Below are 25232 nucleotides of genomic sequence, written 5' to 3'. Positions count from 1 at the left end.
AATTGGGGCAGCTCTGAAATTTGGACCATATTTATGTCTGCTGTTTTAATTTTCCATTTTTCTGTCAGCAATTAGTCTCTTTTGGGGACCAAGATGCTCATGCTTATGAAACACCAGTGGAAAATAAGGTGGTATAAATATTTTTTAGAAAGCAAGCATGATAAAGATAGAAGCCTCTCGAAGAATACTTCCAGTGAGGATATCTTGATATCATCAAAGAAGCAAACATGCATAAAATCAGCCAAGCTTATCTAAATGAGCATTGACTATTTATGGTTTGGTAAGTGGGCTCTGAGCCCTTTCTGTACTGCTTGCACACAAAATCAAACTCTGGCTTCCATACCCTTCTCACAACCTACAATAAGACATGCAGTGCATCTTGTCATCTAGTGCCTACAAAACACATGTAACTGTAGCAGCGTACTCACAAGAAATTTCCTTACTTCATATGATGAGCACTGAAATACTCTATTCTATTTTAAACTTGAATGGTAGTGGTCACCTGATAAGTGATTGCAGGTCATACAGTTTGAGAGACATTGGGGCCAAGCTGAAGTGAAAGAAATACATGAAACTGGCTTTTGAATTGGGAATTGGGATGTTCTTGCCTGATATTGAAACTCGGCAATACAGATACTGTTTGCCTAAAAATTGAGTAGGCAGTTACAATCAAAAAGCCCTTTTAATTAATCGTGTTCTTATAAGGGGCATCAAAGTCTAGAAAGTGGGTAGATGTCCAGGAATATGTGGTTATACAGAACTTGTGCTTATTGGTGAGGTGGAACTTAGCACACAGCTGCATTTTTCCATGCGGGACCCCAAGCTTCCTAAACACTCACTGTCTTTTGATCACCTAGTATCGCACAAAGTAATTCATCCCTTGCTTGTGTGTTATTGAGTAGGGATTGAATGAATGAATGAATGAATCTGAGAACATAAAGCATTTATTCCAGAACCTCTGCCAAGACCTGTGCTCAAGTACAGAGCACTACAGAGGTAAATAAGACAGGATTCATAATTACTGGTTTTGGGTACCCCAGCAGTGACTGAGTATTTGCCTACAAAGTAATGAGCCTAAGGTCTTCATAATGGTAGTGTAGATCAACAGCTTTCTTCTAGGTGTGGTTCTGTGTCCTGGAATAGCAGCCATAGTCCTGAAACTGAGCAGGACCTGGGTCAGTCCCTTGGTGTACCTTGCTGTAATAGTCACCCTGCTTGTGACTCGTGGGGACTTTAAGCATATGAGAGAGCTATTGTCCCCACTTTCTACCATTCCTAAAATAACTACCCTATTCCACTCCTCCTCATCTCTCTCTGGGGATTCTTTACTATACTCTAGCAGCCTGAAATAACTGTAAAGAACCAATTCTCCTTTGAGGAAAATAGGTATCTGCCACATAGATCTCTGTGGATTGTAGAAATGGCAGATTCTGGTGATGTAGGACATTTTCTATTGGATTTTGGATTCAACTAAATGAAGAAGGAGCCAATCAACCATAAATACTACTTTTAGCTCTATGTGTAGTGTGCTCAAGCTGGCTCAAATGGGTTTGTGAGAACTGATGGTGAGATTTTAAGGAGTTTTGTGAATCTGTTACTAAGCAAAGCCATTATTAACAGTTAAGTTATACAAATTTACAATTTACTATTAAAGTTTATGTTAAAGAAAATAATGGCTCAATGCTTATCACTTTCTAATTGTTTTATTATTAGGTATAATCTCTCACTATCTTTTATTTCTTTTTTGGGGGGGAGGTTTTTGCCATAGGGCACATACATTTACCATAAAGACAGAAAGAGAGACAGAGGGACAGAAAGTGAGAAATCACCCTCCAGGGGGATGGCCACGTCGCAATCCCTTCTAGAGGGACAGAAAGTGAGAAATCACCCTCCAGGGGGATGGCCACGTCGCAATCCCTTCTCCTCCATTCTCCTCTCAGGATCTTGGGCATACACGCACACGCACCTGTCATGAATTTAAGCCACCGGGTCCAGGACTCAAACTGCGGTCGACTACATGGGAATCCAGCAACATAACCATTATGCCAACTGCTGGTCCCCATATTATTAGTCATATTCTCAAAGGCTGTTGTATCCATATGGAGGAAATGTTAACACAACATTTCTGATGAAATTAGCCACCACACATCTCTTCCCAAATAAGTGTTCAGTAACATCGTCTTGGTAGCTATAAGTCAGCCATATTGGGTGTATTTACACCATGGAAATAGGTATAATTTAGAAATTACATTAAGAAATATATCTGTTTTAAATTAAGACTCTCCTTTAAAAGCAGAGAGCTGGTCGATAAATATTTGTGAACATAGTGCTAATTCCTTTTTTAATTTTTAACATTTCTATTTTATGTATTTTGTTTGTTTTGTTTTGTTTTGCCATAGGGTACATGTGCTCTCTGGAGAAAGACAGAGAAGGGCAGCATAAGAGAAAGTGAGAAATTACCCCTCAATGGGGATAGTCATGCCCTAATCCCTTCTCCTCCATTCTCCTGGGATTCTCAGCATGCATGCACACATGCCCAGCATGATCTCCAAGCCACCAGGTCCAGGACTTGAACCAGAGTTGGCCACATGGGAGTCCAACACCTTAACCACTATACCATCTGCTGACCCCAGTACTGATTCCATGTTTAATACTTCAGATATTGAGATTAATAGGCACTGAGAAAGGAATAAAATTAATGAGCAATGAGTTAAACAAGTATTCATAAACAATTGTGATGAGCTCCATTGTAGATACACTGGGAGACGAATGAGTTGATGCAGAGGTTCCTTAACTTTCTGTGCATGGAGCCCAAAGTGTCTGTATCAGTCAGAGTTCCTTAGAGAAACAGAACCAGTTGTATATAAGTGTATATATTTTCCACATTTTACTTATATATATTAGGTCGTTGGGAAAGTCATGATGTATTTTTCTATTTTTCTATACAAAATGTCATGACTTTCCTGATGACTCAATATAAGGGAGAGAGATTGACTTTATGGCACTGGTCCATGTGACATGAGATTGTGTAGTTGGTAAATCCAAAATCCACAGGCAGGCTGGCAGACTGACAATTTAGGCAGGAGTAGATGCTGCAGTCTTGTGGGAGAATTTCTTCTTACTAATACCTCAGTTTTGTCCCATAAGGCCTTTCAACTTACTCGGTAATGCCAATAAAGATTATTGAGAGCAATCTCCTTTACTTAAAGTCAGCTGATTGTGGCTGTTTCCAAAGTACTTTACAAAATACTTTCCAAGCAATTACTCGATTGGGGTCTGACGAAATTACTGGATGCATCACTCTGGGTGCATTGACACAAAACCATTATAGCGTCTCAGTAATTTTTCCCTGACACCCTAGATAAGAAAAAATACTCACCATTCCATTTAGTGTTAAATCCAAATTAGTAAGTGTTTATGTCATAAAAAAACTTAGCAACTATTTGAAAGCATAATACGTGCACACCATGATTTCTTTTCACTTGATTCTCAAACAGTCATACATATCAGGTTTTTGGGAAAGTCATGACATTTATCTACATTTTTCTATGCAAAAATGCATCATGACTTTCCTGACCACCCAGGATTTGCTAATGGGTAGCTCACAACTTCTCAGACCTTAGATTCCAGTTGGACACCACCCTTCAGATTTCATATTCCACATTGGCTTTCACATGCTTCTAGGGAAATGGTAGTTAAGGAAAAAAATCCTGCTTTGCAAGGACATGACACCATTAAAAGAATGCAGTACAATCCAACATTGAAAATGTGAACTACCTACCTACAACAACTAAGTTGTGCAAGTTTCCTAAAGATGTGAAATTTTCCTTGAAATTTAAAATTATCTCATAGCTCCTGTAAGTTTGCTGTGTTGCCCCAGTGAGCCTTGTCTCAGGCAAAAATGGATGTATAGATGGTTTCTGCCATGCATACATTTCATGTCATGGAATCATTGTTATGATTCTTCATTGTTCCTGAGATGTATAAACACAATTTTGTTGAGCTGGTTTCTGTCCACAGAGAATAAGAAAAGTCTCAGCAAGTCAAATATGATTCTGAGATTATTTTTTTCATTTTTAAAAATTATGGCTGGGAATATATTGTGTGCCTGTACCTGTGTGTGTGTGTGTGTGTGTGTGTGTGGTTGAAGGTACATATACAAATTGCAGATAATTTTTTATGTGAAGGCAATGCTTTTAAATGTCTGAAAGTTTTACTTGTATAAATTAAATAAGTTATGTAAATTTAAGATAAGGAGAAATATCCTCTATTTGAAACTGATCTGAATATTCACAAGTTTATTTTAGTTCTTCCATTAGAGAAGCATAGGGAAGGAGAGAGAGAGAAAAAGAGAGAGAGAGAGAGACTCCCAGCACAGTCTTCACACCCTGATTCACCCCCAGCCTCAGCCAGCCAGGATCACAGGTACAGATGCACATATGTAAAGACAGACAAACCTTTGGGATGTGAACCCTGAATCTCCCCTCATAGGTCTAGTATCACAGAGTATTGTGTACCTGTTGCACCACTTCTGCAGCTGTACAAGTTTAATAATGTGACAATGCACCAAAGTCTAGGTTAGATGGGAGAAAAAGGAAAGAGTTTCTCTCACTCCAGATCATGCTTTTTGAGAAATGCCTTGCCTTCAAGCACTGCCTGCTCCCTTCCCACCGCACTCCATTTCCTATGCTCAGTTTCCTATGACCTTCTACTCTCATCCTCACCCCCAAACAGTCAGCTTCTCTGTAATGGAAAGTAACCAATGGTAAAGATCAGAGACACTGGCAAAAGACTGAAGAATCTTCTGTATTGTCTAGAGTGGCATGTTTGAAATTATTTTCATGCAGCCATTAGAATAATTTAAACAATTAACTTATTGGTCCCATTCAATGGAGTTATTTTTGCAAAATGTAGGACGAAACGTTTAGAACTACAAAAAATGAACATTTAAAGCCCTTATCGGAAAATTGACAGCATCAAAAGATGGCAGTAATATAGGTTGTTTGAATGATAAGATCCACTGAAGTGGAACATTAATTGAATTTTCTGAAACTGTGTGAAAGTTTCAACGTTTCTGATTATGGTATTTAACAACTTCACTAAACAAGAACAGCCTGCATAGATATAAAAGGATCATTTGTAATAACTTTTCATACTGAAAAATATTGAAAAAGTGCTTCTTTAAAGGTTTGGAGATTTTGAACTTAAGGAAATTTACTGGAGCATATGTTCAAAAAATGTCAAATTGCTATGTTCTGCCACTTTTTGATGTCTTATATAGGAACATTATGAGACTGAGAATCATCCAGGTCTGTTAACTCCAATCTAAATTAGCTTAGCTATTAGAAAGTCTAGCTAAAAGTTAACTTATTGTTCTAAACATTTTACTTCCTCACACCTATTTCTTCAGAGTTTTTGCTCCTATCAAAATCCTAGGCATCAGGTGAACAAAATGAATAGCTACACAAGGGCATGCATCAAGTGACAGAAGACGCTGTAGCTTGGTACCAGACATGCTAAATGACTGTGGGCATTTTGATAAAGAGAGAACTCGGATAAAGACCTCTTGCCAGAGGAGCAGATCTAAAACAAATAGTGCACTCTTATCAAGTGGAATTTGGAGACTCAGAAAGCAGTGCTCTGTTTTGTTTGACCTTGCTATCTTTTTTCTGCTTTTTACTTTTGTATTCTTATCTACCTCTTAGAAAGGCAAAGTGGTCATTTTCCTTCACTCTCCAAAGCTCTACAAAATCTAAGAGTTTGGTTAGACATAGCCTGTGAAATGTGACTCCTTCTGGGCACCTCATTTCTGTTGTTTGTTTGAAACGTGCATTCTGAGCTCCCTGAGTGCCGCCTCTGAGGGCATAAAGTGTGCAGTGGTGGTCCTGCAGACACTGGCCTGGATGGTTAACGAGCTCCTCCTGTCCACTGCTCTTTCCCACCATGCCACTCACCAAGGCTATTCCTGGCAGTTTTCAGACCCAAGGCCCTCCCTGAAGGGCATCGGATCTGGCAGAATCATATTTCTGCTGTCACCTCAGCATCCTGGAGTGAAAATGAACATCTGGGCAGGCATTGGGAAAAGACATTGCTAAGAACAACATGTAGCTAAAAGGGGCATGGGGAGGGAGGAACAGTCTCATTTCTTCTTTCCTGGAAGACAGATGACAATTCATGGTCTGATTTCATAGCCCTGAGCTCATTGCACAACTTCCTGGTGGGATTCCGTGTTTCCATATCTACAGTTTCCCTTAGGTATTTTAGAGCTGGTAAAAGGCCCTGTAAAAATGCAGGGACTGAGGGATTTCCCTGGCATGAGCTTCAAGTGCCCTAAGAAGGCACCAAGCTGTATCATTCCAATGACACGACCCTGAATCTGACCTTGCTGAGCATGAACCGACCATAATGATTTGCACATAGAAGGTTTCAATAAATGTTTGATGAGTGAGAATACAGTTATCATAGCTTGCATTCCACACTTTCTGCATTAGTTGTCTCTTATCCCGATCTTTATTATGTGTCTGGCTCCTCTCTAGTTTACCTAAATGTTGTACCTAATTATATATTAGACATATTTTAGAAACTCTACAACAATTTGAGAAAGATGTATGAGTGGTAAACTCTTAAACGACAATACTTTCTTCTACTTCACAAGTTGGAACTTTGGAATCATCTCATTATTATATCAAATACTCAAGTGTCGGGCCATATTTAAGCTGAGCAAGATTTCATACTTTTGCAATTTGGAGAAATTGGAAGTGGAAGGGTTGGAGCTAGTTTCTTCATATAGCAAGGGAGCTGCAGTATGTATGATATAACAGAGTAAACATTTCAGGCATTGCAGGCCATATGGTCTCTGACATAACCGCTCTGCATTCTAATACTAAAGCAGACAATATGTAAATCAATGGGAGTGATGGTATTCTGATAAGACTTTATTTATGGATGCAAATTTTAGATTTTTTTTTTTTCCTTTCAACTATAATTCCTACAATAACTGGCTGATCTGATTCAGAGGCCATGGTCTGGTGACCTCTCTGCTAGAAAACACAAAGAAATGTCCATTTCTCAAGATTTTGTACATCAGAGTTATATTGTGTTACTGAATCATTAAAATTGAGTTTATAAAAAAATGCATGTGAGTTTTAGTGAAAAATGGACCAAAAGGAAAAACATATTTTATGTCCAAAATGCATGTGAGTTTTAGTGAAAAATGGACTAAAAGGAAATAAGTATTTTATGTCATGAAGGAAATATTTATATTTAGAATTTTTTTAGAAGAAATCACATAGATAATACTCATGAAATTAGATCTGATGGGACATATTATAATTTCTAACCACTGCCAGATAATCAATCAGTGTTTTATATCAAGTAATAGTTAAAAGAAAGGAAATGGCTATTTTAGATTTTTATTGGGATAATTTTAAACTGTAATTATTTCATGAAGTGTGTTTTCACAGGCATAGAGTTATGGAGATATTTGTAAGAGGCAACCTTACAGATTCATTGCATTATTAGTCTGTTCATAGAACTGGAAATATTCTCAAGGAGTCAATTAATTTTTCCTTTGTTATATGGATCCCTGGCAGGGTCAAATCTAGAAAGATGGCAAGACAGAAAATAGATAAGCATGGAGAGAGAAAGTAGAGAGGTAGAGAGATCATTTAAATGGATGGCATTAATTCACATGGCCAACATATGCCTCAGGCCATGAATTAAATTAAACCATAATCAGTCAATTTTTGGTGTCTAAACTTCCTGAAAGTGATTGAAAATGAAAAGCAGCGTTCACGTAGTCAACTGGAAAGTGTAAAGGCTTTTGTGTACACTCTAAGAAAGAAATGAAGAAATTCATTGAGAGCCACAGTAAAACATGGACCAGAGTAGGGTTAGAGGAAACTGACAAAATTACTTCCTATCTGGATGATATTCACTAAACTCAATGAAGGTAGTATGCTTCCTTCAGAAAATATTTTCACTCTGTACACTGCTTTTATCATCTATTTTCCACATAAAATGAAAATCCATTGAATGTCCTATTTTAAAATACTCATATACCCATAGAAAAAGAGAACATGATCAAGTCTTTATTAAAATATTTGGATTGGAAAAAACTATGCCTAACAACATAGAAGTCATTAGAACACCAGGAAATTTTGCTTCTGGATAGTTTGTCTTTTCATTCTTCTCAGTTAGGCTTAGTATTTTACAACAGAAACTTAGTGATCTGCAGACGATATGCTTTTGATAAAGTCATAGTTTCCTTCCCAGGATCTTAGGCTCCAGAGCAAGCCATTTCAACCAAGTGTACAGATCAGATTCAGTTTGGGAAAGATTTCACAATCCCCATTGTTCTGTCCTTCCCCATTTTAGCATTGTTAAAGCTTTCAAGCCAGACATGACCAGGAACATACCTGTAAAAGAACAGTGTTGTTTATCACTGATAAAAGGTAGAAGAATACGCCATAGAAAGAATCCCATAGAAACCATGGGGTTTCTCAGAAAGAAGGGTTTAGAAAGAAATCTAATACAGGATTTGGGTTTTAGTTGCGTAGTTTGGGAACAGTTCCAAACATCCAGGGGTTCACCCTAGATTGGGCACTGTGAGAAAGCAGAAGTAATTGGTAACAAGGTAATTCTATAATAAGTATCTCTGCATATTATTTCAACAAGATGGGAGACAGGTGCAAAGATAAATCATAAGATGGCAAAGAAGCACCAATCTTCATCTTCGCTAACAGCAGAGATGTGTGGTGCTTTTTAAATGGCACAGTGACCTTGTTTTCTGTGCTTAGACAAAACTGTGAAGTGGCTTTGCTTGCTCTCATTTTTTCATGGTCTTAGAGTAATCTTATCTGAAGTTGGTATCTGATGAGGCTGTTTGTATATAGAAGGAAAATGTGAGTGCCACCCTGACTTCAGAATGTCAGGGCAGCTGGTTTTTTCTTTCTTCATATCTAACACATGTTCTCCTATCGATTGGTAACAAAGCTATAGTGACTACTACTTTTTAATGACCTACTCCCAAGTTTTTATTACAGAATATTTTAATCATACAAAGATAGTATAATAAAATCTACATATGTATTTAAGAGCTTAAAAGGTAAAAGATTATAAATGAAGATACTTGAGCATTTCTCTGAAGCCCTAACTTTTCCTAGGAAAGAAATACTAATCTAAATTGGATGCTGTCATTGTCAACATGATGCATATTCTCTCATATAACATATATATGTGTATTATATATATATTAATACACATATATATGTAATTTTTAAAAAGTTGTCAAAGGGCATATGTGCATTCTAGAGAGAGAGAATGAGTCCAAGGGGAAGTAAGAAAGCATTTCCCCCATGGAGAATGGTCATGCCATAATCTCTTTCTCATTCTCCTTCTGGTATCTTTGGCATCCAAGCATACATGCTTGCAGTGTTTCTTAACCCACTGGGTCATGGACTCGAATCACGAGGTCAGCTATGGGGACCCTGCTGCCTTAATCACTATGTCACCAGCTGGCTCAGGATAAAATTTTTATGGTCATCTTTTCAGTAATTACATGAGATCTCACTTTAATATATTCTTGTGATCATTCTTTTTTTTTATTCTGGTGTTTTTAAGTCAGAGTTTAAATATCTAACTACATGAGGAGTCCTAAGACACCCTATACTTCACACAGGGTCACAGGACATATTTTTTGTAAGCACTATTCAACATTATAAATGGCTTTTAATCACAGTATCAAGGACTTTGTTGATTTGATTTTCAATGCCCTACAGTGACTTTAATTGCAGGGGCCATTTGTTGGTTTTATTTAGCAAGATGTTGGGTGGATTTTCTTTCTTCTCTCTGATAAACATTTTTGACACTAACTGAGCTGCATAAATTGGAAATTCACATTTTATGCAATAACAGACCATTTTAATTTCATGAAGTGAAGGATTGGCTTCTACTTGCAAATAGCACCAAAGAAAGCAATATTGTCAAAAGAAGTAGCTTCATATATCAAGAGAGATATCTGGTGAATTAAATATAAGACTTCATTCCTTTTATTCTACATTCCCACATAATGTGAGCATTAATTAAACCCATCAGTGACTTCCTCCTTTTAGAACATTTTCAGTCTAACACAAAATCTCAACTGAAAGAACGTATGGCTCACAGACCTGCCATTAAAAACCTCTGCTTTAACCTAGAGAAAAGCAGATGCACTCCCCAGACTGACCTGCACTAAAACAACACAGCCACAACAAGCCATTTCCATCTTCTCCTGCCCCCCTTGTCTGGCAGGCAATGGTGATGCAACTAAATGCCTTTTGTTTACTTAAAGTTTCCAAAAACAAGGACACTTACAATGGTACTGCATCTTTGGTCATCTGTTGTTACTTGGTACATTTCCAATTAGAGTCGTTAACAATCCATGGCATTGTGGGGGTTTTAACACACCTTCACTTAAGTAATGGGGGATAGAAACTAAATATCAAGTTCTACTTAAGTCCACCACATGTCCTGAATATTGAGTACTGAGGCTCAGAGATGGTTCCCAGGGATGGCTGGAGGAGGAGCTGGGACAAGGTGTACCCCAGTATTTGAGCGTCATGTTAGAGAAGCCAATTCTCTAAAATTTCCCAAAAGATTTTCTTATTCCATACTGACTTTTAACTTCTCATTGCAGGGGAACACTTAAGAATCTGCCCTCAGGAATATACGTGCTGCACCACAGAAATGGAAGACAAGTTAAGTCAACAGAGCAAATTGGAGTTTGAAAACCTTGTAGAAGAGACAAGCCATTTTGTACGCACCACTTTTGTGTCCAGGCACAAGAAATTTGATGGTAAGTGAAACTCTTTCCACTTCACTGTGTTGTAGGTGCGCTTTTCTATGACAGTCTTGGTATTTGGGGAAAAAAAAATTTTAAGAGTGGAGTGTTCCTTTCTTTCTGAAACATTCAAAACATTGTCTATATTTAGAGGAAGCAGGAGCTTTCTTGACACTATGTTATTTTTATAGTAATATGTTGGAAAAACTTGAGTTAACAAAGAGCTTCTGCATTTGTACTTTGCCTGTGAGATTGATTCTGTGAGACATGGCTCATTTTTTTCATTATTAGAGTGATTCTAATTCATGTTTTGTCACGTAGTATCTTGTCTTCAGTCTTCATATGGGGATTTGCTTTTTCAAGATTGTGTCATTTAAAATTATCTGAAATCTAACATCACTTTTAAGAGGACAGGCTTGTTTTAAGAGCTGAGTACATGGACTACCTTTCATAGAGTTGTTGCAGTAATGTAGCGTGTTTTACACTGTAGTTGTAGCGTGTCTACAAAAGGCTTAGACGCTCTGATTTCCTAGTGATCAGTAATCAACTTTATATTCATATTCAATTTTTAAAATAAGCATTTTTGTATTAGAAAACAAAAAGAGTAAAAGCAAGTATTATGAAGATTTCAGCAGTAAATTTTATCATTGCTTCATCCAGTATTTTATTTCTTAAAATGTCAACAATGATCATAATGAAGTTAATATTTTTGGATGATGTGTAGTCTTTAGTGCTCTAAGAATTGAGTGTAACTTACTATGATTCCTTAAAGACAAGACTTGCAAATCGTGACAAGCCTTCCTTATGCTCTAAGGCTACAGAAAACTCATTATCTTCACCCTCTGTGGTCAATACATAACAGAGCCAGTTTAGAAAATGTTTGCCAAAGTTTTATTGTTCTTTTTTTATTTTCTGTGTGGTAAGTGAAATGTTTCACTTCATCACTGCTTTAAGCTTTTAGAACAACACAGGGTTTTTTTCAGATCAGTTCTCTAAGATGTAAAAGACAGGCCCACCTGGCGTGTTCAGTATTCATGTTGATATGACATTTTCCATGTAAATAATTGGGACTTCATCTTTTCTGCATGTTTCACTATCTCCATACTTTTCCTCACCTCTTATTCTGTGTATAGCTTTACATGTGGATGTATATGAAAATAATTCCTTACTCAACAGCGATGCCTTGGAGGTTGTTCCTTTGAATGCAACTAGGGAGTATTTAGGGGTTGCCCTTGATTGACAGATTACAAATCCAGTGACATTCAGGAGCCCCTGATGGGGCTCTGTGTTTGGGGAACTGCAGTCTATCACTTCAAATTGAGGCAAATTGAGACATCTTGTCATTTGTTACAGAAATCAGGTGAAAGCTATCTGCCACCACTCACTTTTACCCATGTTGTGGAAAAGAACTCTAGTGCCTTTATAGAGCTGTACTCCAAAATGATGTTGGAATGTTTCCAAGGCAGTATTCATGGTAATTAATGTGTATTACTTTTATGAACAATATTAAATGCTAAGTAGCTTTATGGAGAGTTGATGTTTTTAAACAAATAAAGCTATTCTCTAGGACTGAACCAAATATTTCTGGTATTATATCAATAACTTAATATCTTTGGTTCTATTATTCTTAATCTCACATCTCAATTGCCTTAATGTTAATAAAAAGAAAAAAAAAACAACTCTTCTCTCCCTTCCTCTTTTTTTCAAAAGCATGCTTAAGTCACTCTAATATACCTGGGGGTGTGATGTCAATCAGTTTGACAGGACATTGATTCTACTAAGATTAGATCTGACATAGGGGGTGATGAATTCCCTGCTAACAGTGCATTTCATTGCTATTGTATTAGGCTATTATGGGAGAGAAATTAAGATTTTTTTTCAAGGAAGCTTTCATCAGAATTAAAAAATAATCTAAGTGGAGTCCTGATAAATTCAGTTCCTAAAGAGCTAAAAAAAAAAAATCAGTTAAGAAATCATGATTATAGTTTCTGTCCTTTCTTGAGCAATTTTGTGAAGGTCAGTTATGCAGTCATATGATTTATCTTTTTATACCTTGAAGGTGATCCTGGTATATCATACTTCATAAATGATGGCCCATTCATGTGGGTGGTTTTCTATATTTTTCCTTGACTTTTCTTTAAAACATTTTCTCATGACATTTACTGATGACCATCAGTTGTGTGAGCACTGAAGACCTATCTAGAATCTGATGAGGAATGTTATCCTCTGAGTTTTATTTTTCCATATAAAACCAATGATTCTATGAAGGACTTAGTAAAAGTAGCTTCTTATTTGGTGAGTCATTTTGCATTAATGCTGGAATCTCTTGTTCAGAAGTGGCCATTTCGAGGTTCTGCCTTTAGTCCCATTTTCTCAGAGGTCACGATTTGTCATTTGGCCTTGCATGTTTTTGTTGGCTGTATGTTCTTTAATTATATGAAAATTCATATAGAGTTCAAATTAGAATGTGACAACCTTCCTTCCTAGTTCTTTGTGTATAGAAATTATTTAAATTGCTCCCAATATATGTGGTCCAGTCCAAACTGTATTTAAAGGGCTAATTTTAATCATTGTTATTAATTAGTCTTAGGGCCAGCAGGTGACATAGTAGTTGAGGTGCTGGACCCTACATGGTTGACTGCTATTCATGTTCTGGACCTGGAAGCTTGGAACTCAAATCAGGTGCATGTATGTGCATGCCCAAACTTCCAAGAGGAGAAGAATGGAGGAGAGAGATTGCATCATGGCCATCTCCCGCCTTCTGGGTGGTGATTTCTTGCTTTTTGTCCCTCTCTGTCTGTCTCTCCAGGTAGCACACATGTCTTGTAGCGAGGTAAGACACTTGTGGAACATAGATAAGGTTTACTATCTGTTGACGAGGATGTGTATGGTGGTCTCAACTGGGCTGGACTGAGGTGTATATCATGCTGGATAAAGTCTCTTCCCAATCCAAATGATGTATAGTGATTTAATGTATGAATAATAACTAAAAAATAAATAATCATTTTAAAAAATAAAATAAAAAAATAAAAATAATTAGTCTATAGTTGATGCTTTCCTTATTATATTAGGAACATTATGATTCCATTTAGGTTTCCATTGTGTAGCAATAGTGATTGATTATTTTGAAATTTGAAATTCTGACACACTTGACATAAAACCGCATTTTATTTATTGTCATACTACTTCCCTGCTTTTTATTAATATTTGGAATAGTATTTAAAAGGTAATCACTGCATAAAATTACAAATGCTCATTGGATGGTAGTAAGCTAAGCCTGAACTAATACTAATTCTTCCCTAACTTTTCTAAACTGCTAAGCTTTCCTTTAATACCCTCATTAGTCCTAATGTGTGTTAGAGACAATGCATTGAAAAAGTATGTTAGGATTGAGTGCATACATTTTATCCTTTGGCAGAGAATTTTATTACAGCTGGAGAGGTTTTTTTGATTTAGTTCTTTTACATATGGAATTGAACTGTTACAATGAACATATGTATAATAGAGGTTTATATTCTTTGCACTGGTACGTCTCCAAGGATCTCACAAAGTGTATTGTTTTTTCTCTCTTTTCTGGCCAAATCCCCACCTCTGGCCTATTATACACCTCTTCACTCTTTGGACTGTGTAATAGGCTGGGACCTAATGACTGTGAAGCTTCAGATCTAGGTAGAGATGCTCTCACCATGGTCTGTGACCAAGCCAAGTTTTCTGTTACCCCCCCCACACACACACCCAGAGGTAGACATTGTGGATGCAGATCTAGCCAAGTACACCTGGCAGAAGGATCACATCACTCCCATACTTTTCCCTGTACTCACCTCTGCAAAATAACCCAGCCAACCAGAAGTACATAGACAAATAAACAAACAGAGGGGAGGCATCTTGTGTACCTACTCGTAGTCCTAGCATTTTTGGGGTTTGGTGATTATCAGTTTGTCAAACTGGCATTTATAAGTCCCCACTGCTACCATGCTCGTAAGTGGCTCATTTGTTGAGATCTTATGAAGTGGAGAGCAACCAAACATGTTGACAGTAGTGATAGCAATACTAGGTGATACTTGCCCTTGCTCCTCACCCTTCACAGACGTTAGCTGTTTTTCAGAGGGACATTGCCGTGCAAAGCCACATATTTTGGTGGCAGAGTCCCGGTTCTCTCCCAGACTGAGCACTCTTGCCTTGCTGTTCTCAGTCACCTCTACGCTTCCATGTCTGTAACACTTTCCAGTTGCCAAATGTGCTGGGGTTTCATGGTGGGTGCCATCTATGCCCCTGTCTCCCACTGTCTGCCCTGTGCCAGTTGGTATAGAGAGGAAATGGAAACAATTGTCAGAGAGGAGTCAAAGGCGATAGTTTTTAATTCTCAAAAAAGAAAATTACCCATCTAAATATAGTCCCGACCCCAAGGAAGCTGGAGCCTGGAGAGTGAAAATAACTTGCCAAGTTTCCACTAAGATGATGAAGTCAAACTGTAACCTAATACTAAAACCTTATAAATAGTAATGTTATAGGAAGTTGATAATTGGTTGGGATTCTGAGCTTTTATTGGTTTTGAGTGGATACGGTGAAAACCTATTGACATTTATTTAAGGCAATAGCAGTACCGGTGGGGGAAGAATCTAGCCACTTTTGTAGAAGGCAGGACCAATATTGCATTGGAATTTCTCCCTAAATTAAAGGCAAAGTGGGTATTTTTTGCCTGTTATTTAGTCAATGTGCTTCACTAAGCCTAGTGGTTTCTTGCTTGATAGAAACACTGGGCCCTATTCTCCAAGAATGTCTATGGAGTATGGATTATTCAAAGACTGGAAAATGTACTTGAAGGGACACTTTATTTTGGTTAGTTTTTCCTTGGGAATTATTTGAGCTGAAATTTATTCATATTCAGAGTTCTCTATGAGGTTTATTGTTTAGTATGTTCTTCTTGGTTTTATTATTTTACCTTCCTGGTTTTTATTTATGTATTTTAATGATATACATTTGTCCAGAGATTTTGGCAGCAAGAGCATTTTTAAAAGCAAAATAAAAAAAAATCAAACAGTAATTTCCATCCTCGTCATGAAGTACTTATTCTATAGTAACACTCTCAGAATACCCATTGTCCCAAATATGTAAATAACTTATATACAGCAACATAATAACTTTATGCTGCAAATCTGCTTGTGTTTCTTTTAAAATATCATTTCTCATCTATATACTGTAGAGGTGACAATAATGTAGTGATTTCTTTAAAATATGGCCTAGTTTTCTCACAGAATATACTTATTTGAAAAGGAAACAACCTGAAGTCTATTTCGATGTGGTGGTAGAATCTTCCATATTTTCTGTCACATGGGTGATATTTGTGTGTATGTGAGATTTCAATTTGAAAATATGTATTCAGAACTTGCTATACCAAAAGCATAAAAGCAAGTTTGCACTCCATAAAAAGTATAGCCACTGCCTATCAAAGAGTTTTGCCTGGTTGGAAAATCCCAAGTATACAACAAACACTTAAAAAGGTAAAATTGGGACCAGCTCCATAGAATTGTGCTGAGGGGAGCCAGATACCATAAGCTGTCCCATGGTTTGAATTCTGGCCCTACTGGTTTGAAAAATGCTCTAGACACATGTTTGTGTGTGCCCACAATCCTGACAGAATGGAGAAATGGAGGAGAAAGGGTTGTGGAGTGGCCATATCCCATTGGGAGGTGCTTTCTTTTTCTGTCTGTCTCTTCATGTGTTTCTCTCTGGTGAGCACATATGTCCTATAACAATTTTTAGAAAAGAGGAGACAAGAAAACAAAAGAAATGATGAGGTCAACAGGTGGCATAGTGGTTAAGGGACTGGACTTCCATGTGGTTTACTATGGTTCAAGTCCTAGACCCTGTGGTGTGAAACTTATGCTGGGTGCTTGTGCATTTGAGTCCAGATCTCAAGAAGACAGTGGAGAAGAAGGGATTATTGTGTGGCCATCCCCCTGGAAGGTAATTTCTTGCTTTCTGTGTCTCTGTCTCTCCAGTGGATGTACACACGCTATACCAAAAATATCTGAAAAGGAAAGAAAGAAAGATAAATAAATAAAAGGCAGAACTGGTTGTATCCTAAAGTAGAAGTCCATGGGAAACAGAAGGGAAGCAGTGGATATTATATTTAAAAGCATCAAAGAAGCCTCGTTTAAGAGCTGGCATGCTAATGTCCTTAAAAATGTCTCAAGATCATGATAATTAAAGAAGTGGAAGGAGGAGACAAAGGTCTATGTCCAGGAAATCTTTGACTTATGTTGTGAGCATGTTTCTATTGGTTATTTTCCTAACAATGTTAATTGATCAACATTTAGCATGTATCTATTATATAGATATTCTATTGAAGCTTTAATCTTCCCATCAGCTTATTAGTATTTTGTAACAAAAAAAGCCCACAAAATTTCATCACATAAACACGAAATGTTCATTTTTTTTCCTACATATATGTGAGTTGGTTAGAATTTGGTTGTTCTAAGCTATGTTCAAACAAGACTTGACTCTAAACTGTGGTTTAGGTTGGGCCTCGCCTAGATGTCTCTTATTCTTTTGGAAATGGCGCTCTGCCTTGGGCATGTTCTCTTGGTGGAATTTGGAGGCTCTGAGATAAACAGGTGGGAGCAGGAGGCCTAACCTAGCATTGGCACCTTATCTTCTCTGATTCTGTCAGTCAGAGCAAATCTCATGGGAAACTCAGCATCATTGGAAGGTGATTGTACCTCTGTCATGGAGCTGGAGGCAGGGTCAAGTGAGAATTTCTGGGGGGCCAGAAGGTGGCATAGTGCTTAAGGCTCTGAATTCCCACATGGTTGGCTTTGGTTTGAATCCCAGAACTGGCAGTCTGAAAAATCACACTGGGGGAGGGACCAGCAGTTAGCGTAATGGCTATGTCGCTGCACTCCCATGTAATCGACTGCAGTTCGCGTCCGGGACCCAGTGGCTTAAAAATCACGCCAGGTGCATGTGCATGTGTGCCCAAGATCCCGAGAGAAGAACGGAGAAGGGATTGCAGCATGGCCATCCCCCCCCCCCGGGGGGGGTGATTTCTTGCTTTCTGTCTCTCTGTCTCTCTCTGTCTGGTGAGCGCACACGCCCTATAGCAAAAACCTCTCACACAAAAAAAGAAAAATCAGACTGGGTGTATGTGTATGCATGTCCAAAATTCCAAAAGGGGAATGGAAGAAAAGGGATTGCAGCATGGCCATTTCTCCTGGGTGCTGAGTTCTCACTTTTCTTCTGTCTCTCTTTAGCAAATACATGAAGCAAATGGCAAAAACCCTTATAGAAAAATTCCGTATCCTAATCTACCATGGTCTTCAATTGATTTCCTCTTGCCAGGCCCTGTACAATGTTTTACTTATTACATTGGCTGTTTTTCTTTGTAATAGATTCCCTCGGAATTAAAGAGCAATAAATATTTCCTAAGTAAATCACAATTAGACACAATTCTTATACCATTACTCCATGTCCTAACATACTAACAAATACATGCATAACCACACACAAACACATAACACACACACTCACACACACATACCACACTTCCATGATATTTCAAGAATAAATAGACACAGGGCCAGCAGATGGCATAGCAGTTATATTACTGGACTCCCACATGGCCACCTGTATTTTGAGTCACAGACCCAGTGACTTGAAAATCACACTGGATGCATGTGCATGTATTTCTAAGATTTCTAGAGGAGAATGGAGGAGAAGGGATTATGGCATGGCCATCCCACCCAGGGGACGATTTCTTACTTTCTCTCTCACTGTCCCTGTCTGTCTCTCTCTTTCTCTCTGTCTCTGGCAGGCACATGTGCCCTAAGGTAATAACATCTAAAAAAAAAGAATAAATAGATGCAATATTCTAATTTTTTGTGCTATAACAAGTTACCTGTAACCTGCAGACTTATAATTATTCATGATAGGAAATAATTAGCTAATCACTTTTTTTTTACATTTTCTAAGCCACTACCTCATTCATTTCATCTAAAGAACACTCCTCAAAATCAGTATGAGCTGAACTAGGTTTTACAAATTAGCAACAGTCAACAGAAAGTGGAGGAATATGGAAGATTTATTGCTGATTCAAGCAAGCCAGGCTATGAAGGAGAGACACTGTATGTCCCCACTTAACATATACCGAATGTCCACACTGTATAACTGAAACTGATGGGCTAAAAGACGTATAAACACAAGAGATGGGTGTGAATACCAGATGTGGTGTGTGTGGAGGAGTGGGGCCTGGGGAAAAACATTTGGAGGAGGGATACGGAGACAGCATTGTTGAGACAGGGAGGTAGTATTGTTATATTTTGATCAACTGGACCAGGGAGAAATGTTCACATATTGAAATGATCACCTTGTAAGCTAAATAATGTGATTGAATGTATTAAAAAATGTAAATAAAAATGTTAATTTTTAAAAAAAGAAATTAGCAACAGTCTCACTGGCATTGGGAAGTAACCTACCAATTTCCTCAAAGGACAGAACTTCCTTCCAAAAGACTCAGCTTAGGAGAGATTTGGCTTTGACAGAGCTAGAGAATAGGTTAAAACATGACAAATACCTTGTGTTTGTCCAAAGCTGGGAAAAATGGTCGATGGTAGGGAACCCCTTAAATTCAGTGGATGAGAAACCCAGGTTTTTGTGCAAGTGGCAATTGCCTTCCTTTTCTTCCTTTCTTCCTTCTTTCCTTCCTTCCCTCCTCCCTCCCTCCCTCCCCCTCTCTCTCTCTCTCACTCTCTCTCTCTCTCTCCTCCTCTCTCTCTCACTCTTATTCCCCCATTGCACTTTGACTGATCTTTCTAAAGTAAGGATGCACATCGCTAATCAACATTTTGACTTCTATTATAGAGTACCAATCTTTTTCTGATTCTTAAACTCCTACTATACACCTCAGAGTAACTTAAAATATTGTGCTCCCAGTGTAGTTGTAATATTATCATCTTATTATCACCAATTCCCTTGCACAGTGGCTTGGCTGAGCAGCTGTTTCACAGACAAGCCAATTTCTTTTAAGTATTGCTCTATCAGACTCTGAAACCAGCCCTACCAGAAGGGTTCTTGGTCATGAATGTTAATAAGCAGACAAGTAGCTGTTCTCTGGCAGAGGCTCACTAATCCTTTGAGTAAGTATGGTAAATTACAGGAGAATTTTAAGTCAAATTGATTTGCCACTGAATAGAGAAAACTGATTTTCAGTTTTCTGAAAAAATCAAGAAAAATATTTAATGGGGATATAAATTAGAGCTCACTGGAAACATTTTATCTCCTGACGTGAGAATAAGTAGCTCAGTGTAGACCGGACAAGTGCATAGTGTACATAACTCCAATGAACTCATTATCTCCAGTCTGATCTGATGTGCAGTGGGAAATGGAACAGAAGTTCCATCATGTAACTGGAGTTGGTCTCAGAAAATGTTTCACCTTCTTTCATGGTCAGTAATTGGAATAAAAACTATTTTTTTACCTCTTCCACTGAGACAGCATAAGATTACCTTTTTCCTAACAAATAGCATAATAAAAATATAACCAAAGAATTGGTTTACTTTTTGGATTCTTATACTCAGAAAAAAATAAGTCAGGTAAAACTGTCTGAAATGACATAAACATATGCATATGGTGGTCCCTGAAGGGAGCAGATAGGAAGAACAAGATGGATAGGAAAGGTGATCTTGTTGAAATGGGTTGATGATTCCATGGGGATTTATTTGAATATAATTGCTTTGGTATGGTTTCCAAATATCCATAATAAAAGGTTTTTTTGAAAAGAGAACTGACTTGAGCCTGACCAAGATTGAAGTTTGACAAATGATGCATTGATTTTAGATCTAGAACATTATTAACTGGTGTTGCTACTCTCATTTCTTGTGTATACAAAATTAAATCACCCAGGGACCAGCAGTTAGCATAATGGCTATATCGCTGGACTCCCATGTAGTTGACCATGGTTTGAGTCCCGGATCCGGTGGCTTAAACTCACACCGGACGTGTGTGCATGCGTGCCCAAGATCCCAAGAGGAGAATGGAGGAGAAGGGATTGTGGCATGGCCATCCCTCCTGGAGGGTGATTTTTCGCAATTAATTTGCTAAGATTCTGGATATTCTATCTCTCTGTCTCACTCTGTCTTTCTGGCAAGCGCATGTGCCCTATAGCAAAAACCTCTCTCTCTCAAAAAAAAAAAAAAAAAAATTAAATCACCCAGATCACACCACTTTCAAATAGTCAAGATCAACACAACTTACAGGTATTTTAACACAGATCAGAGACACTTAACTTGGGCAATTATCCAAGTTTTTACTACTGTTTTTCTGGAAATGGTATGTCCAGCAGGCTGTTAAAATGATGCTTTATGACCATATTAAGTGTGATTAAAACATTGGTCTCATAGAGAAGATATGTGGACACCAACATATGTATATACTTGAACACACACTTGGCAAGATTCAGGAGACAATGCAAAATGTATATAGGTTGAACGTCCCTGATCTGAAAATCTAAAATCTTAAACATGTCTAGCGTTGTCACGTCTTAAGTTGGAAATTCCATACCTGATCTCAGTGTACGGACACTTTGTTCCATGCACAAATGTATTAAAAATATTCAATACAATGACCTTCAGGCTATGTTATTGAGGTGTGTATGAAACACAAACAAATTTAAGCGATACTCAACCTGTATTATAAAATCATTAAAAATAACGTTTCTGTATTATGCAGTGGTCACTCAGTCAGTTCGATGAGATTACCAGCATCAACATGAGCTCTTTAGGTTTGGCATTGTAGCAAAGCTAAAGGAAGAAACAGCTTCCCTAAGGAATTAATTTGCTAAGATTCCAGGTATTCAATTGGGCAGGAAAAGGACCCTAAATCAAAATGTGGAAGATAAGTCAGTGACCCCAAATCCTGCATGTTCTACAGTACTCTAGAGACATTTTTTGAAAATCATTCATTATTGTTTCAGATTGTACCAGTTATTGGTTTTTTGAAAAGTTTCTTGTGTTTCATTTATGGACAAATATTTTTGGGATCACTCTATTTACCAGTCAGTCTTCCCACGTCTCCTCCCTACCCAGCAGTTGAATTAAACACAATCAACTTGAAAAGCAAACTTTGAAGTAATATAGCAGAAAACTGGGGCACCAGGCCTTTAACAAAATGGTGCTTCTCCATGTATTGGTTTTTATTATTTCTGAAAAATTTCTGTACATATTTTATCCTTTTGAACAAATAGTGTTGGGGTCTTTTAGACTGAAGGAAACTGGAAGCCCAAGAGAACTATAGTGCCTAGATAGTTGATACTTATCATTCTCACTTTACTTTTAATAGTATTCTTTTGGAAAATATGTCATGTTGCATATTCCCTATTGAAGTCTAAGCTCATTAAATATAGGGATTAGATCTTCTATTTCTATTTTATCTCCTGTACTTGACTTAATAGGGAGCATATTCAATAATACTGCAATGTTGTTTGACTGTGGTACCTACCTGTGCAGACCCAAGGGCACAGACCCATTAGATGAATTACCAACATTCCCATAATAATACAACAGAATTCAAGAGGAAGCCTTGAGTTTTACTTATTAACTCTTAGGCTTCATAAAGTAAGTCATATTTGGGGGCATACAGGTGGCATGTTGGTCAAGGGTGCCGGGCTCCCACATGACTGAGCAGGGTTCAAAGTCCCAGACCTGGTGGCTTGCTCTCTCTCTCTCTGTCTCTCATCAAATTAAAATAAATAAAGTTAAATAAAATAATTCTTTAAAAAATCATATTTGATTTCAGCAGCATTTGTTCCAGTGGATTGAATGGAACTAATTTTAATTTCCCAGGACAAAGAGAATCTTTACTTAGAGCAAAGCAAGTGAAGGCCCTTTCTTAAAAAAGTAAAATGAGTGTGTTCTTTTCTATCACACACACACACACAGACACACATGAAAGGAGTTAAGATACACATGAGTCTCTTGAAGGATGAAGTACAGTATAGATTTCTGGGTTGAATGGTAGAGATTTTGATTTTTTGGTCTATATGAGACTCAGAAATCTTCATTGTGTGGGACCAGCAGATGGCGTAATGGTTATATCACTGGACTGCCACAGAGTAGACAGTGGTTCGAGTCCTGAACCCAGCGGCTTAAAAACTCATGTTGGGCATATGTGCCTAAAATCTCAAGAGGAAAATGGAGAAGGGTTGCAGTATGGTCATATACCCTGGGGGGTGATTCTTGCTTTCTTTCTCTCTACGTCACTTTGTCTCTCAGGAGAGCACATGCACTCTATAGCAAAAATCTATCTTAAAACCTATCTTAAAAAAATAAAAAAATAATTCTTCCTTGTCCATACCCCCCCCCCCCGTTTCTGAATTAAATGTCTCTAGACTGACACACTTGTCATGGGAATAAGTACAACTGAGAGATTAGTTATTAAGACATAGAACTGGAGTTTAACAACTTGACGGGGTATTTTATTGTTTGCTTTTTGTTTTGTTTTTTAACTTTTGTTGACATATTAAGAACTGTCTAAGATTGGATGATTGAAGCCGGCAGGTGGTTTGGTGGATGAGGGCGCTGGACTCCCACATGGCTGACTGTGGTTTGAGTTCAGGACTTCACAGTTTGCTTTCTCACTCTCCCTTTCTCTTTCTCTCTCTTGCTCTGTCCCTTTCTGGTCAAATTAAAATTAATAAATAAATAAATTTAAATAAAATAATTCTTAAAAAAGAATATATGATAACAGGTCTTCACTTTATAAAGGTATTTGAGCACCTGTTGTCTATACAACAATGTTTTTTGTTTTGTTTTGTTTTGTTTTGTTTTGTTTTTAGTTTTTTTCCACAGGGAGTGTGCACTTGCTAGAGAGTAGAGAGACTGAGAGAAAGAAAATGAGAAATCACCCCCCCCCCGGGTCTTTTCTTTTCTTTTCTTTTCTTTTCTTTTCTTTTCTTTTCTTTTCTTTTCTTTTCTTTTCTTTTCTTTTCTTTTCTTTTCTTTTCTTTTCTTTTCTTTTCTTTTCTTTTCTTTTCTTTTCTTTTCTTTTCTTTTCTTTTCTTTTCTTTTCTTTTCTTTTCTTTTCTTTTCTTTTCTTTTCTTTTCTTTTCTTTTCTTTTCTTTTCTTAATGAGAGTTTTGTTACAGGGTACAAGCGCTTTCCAGAAAGACAGAGAGATAGAATACAAGAAATCATCCTCCGGGGGAAATGACCATGCCTCAATCCCTCTTCCTCCATTCTCCTCCTGGGATTTTGTGTATATACATGTGCCCGGCTTGAGTTTCAAGCCTCTGGCTCTGGGACTCAAACTGATGTCAGCCATGTGGGAGTCCAACACCAATACCATTATACCATCTGCTGGTCCCTGACGTGATTTTCAAGCTACCAGATCTTGGACTTGGGCCACAGTTATCCATGAGAGAGTCCAGTGACTTAACTTCTACACTACCTACTGGCTTCTCAAGTAATGCTTTTTATGACTGAAAACAAGTCTCTTTTTTGTATTTCTGATTTTACAGTGAATTACACCAAAGGTCAACAAACCATTTGATTTTTGGCATATCAGTGTTATTATTTGACTTTTAAAAAATTTGGGGGAGGTGGCAGGTGGCATGGTGGTTAAGGGTGCTGGATTCCCACTTGTGGGATTCCCATGCAACCATGGTTACACACCAGACTTGGTGGCTTGCTTTCTCATTGTTCTTTCTTTCTCACTCTGCCCCTTTCAGATCAAATTAAAATGAATAAATAAATTAAAAGTTAAATATACTTGATCTTAGCCAATAATTCTTTAAAAAACTCTGTGAGTTATAAAATGATTTTTTCTTTTTCTTATATTTTGTAGTTTATAGCATTTAACGTATTTTTATTTTTCATAATGTATAAAATAGTTCTTAATTTGTGGGGTTTTTGTTATGGTCTTAGAAACAAAGTAACTTTATTTTTCAATAGCATTTTTTTTGTTATAGAAAACTTGGATAGTTCAGTGTGCTAAAGGATTTAAAATGACTTTAAATTTATGTCTAACTGAGGGAAGAACAAACAAGCAAATAAACAAAAAGCATTATTTGTGAGAATATTTTAGGTCAAAATTTAATAAAGACTAACACTTGGTTTCCCATAATAGTTTATCAAGAATTTCTCAAAGAATAAAATAGATGGGTACTCCCTTAATTCCTGGGTTTAGTAGTTTAAAATACAAAATGCAAAGTGCAATCTAGTTTCTGGAGGAGGGAAGAGTTTTGTTGTTTTTTTTTAATTTTCTTATTTCCCACCCTCACACACACATACAAACACACTTTATAATACTTGGTCAATAAAACTTAGGGCCATTTCGATCTCATCAAGACTAGTAGGACAACATAGTTCTATAGATTTATGTGATATAAGCACTCAAAATTTATATTAAACAATAGGGAAAG

At 37.4% G+C, this 25232-nt stretch overlaps 1 protein-coding gene across 1 annotated transcript in view; it reads left to right on the top strand.

Moving 5' to 3' along the window:
- GPC6 (glypican 6) overlaps positions 1-25232 on the top strand; it is a 1323196-nt gene that overhangs the window by 318578 nt on the left and 979386 nt on the right. Inside the window, exon 2 of the mRNA XM_006156610.3 lies at positions 10676-10834. Within this exon, the coding sequence (XP_006156672.1) occupies positions 10676-10834 (159 nt within the window). The remainder of the gene's footprint in view (positions 1-10675; positions 10835-25232) is intronic.

Source organism: Tupaia chinensis, unplaced genomic scaffold, assembly GCF_000334495.1.
Source record: "Tupaia chinensis unplaced genomic scaffold, TupChi_1.0 Scaffold000503_1, whole genome shotgun sequence".
Taxonomy (NCBI): domain Eukaryota; kingdom Metazoa; phylum Chordata; class Mammalia; order Scandentia; family Tupaiidae; genus Tupaia; species Tupaia belangeri.
The sequence above is the reverse complement of the archived record's forward strand: the minus strand, read 5'-3'. Positions and strand labels throughout refer to the sequence as shown.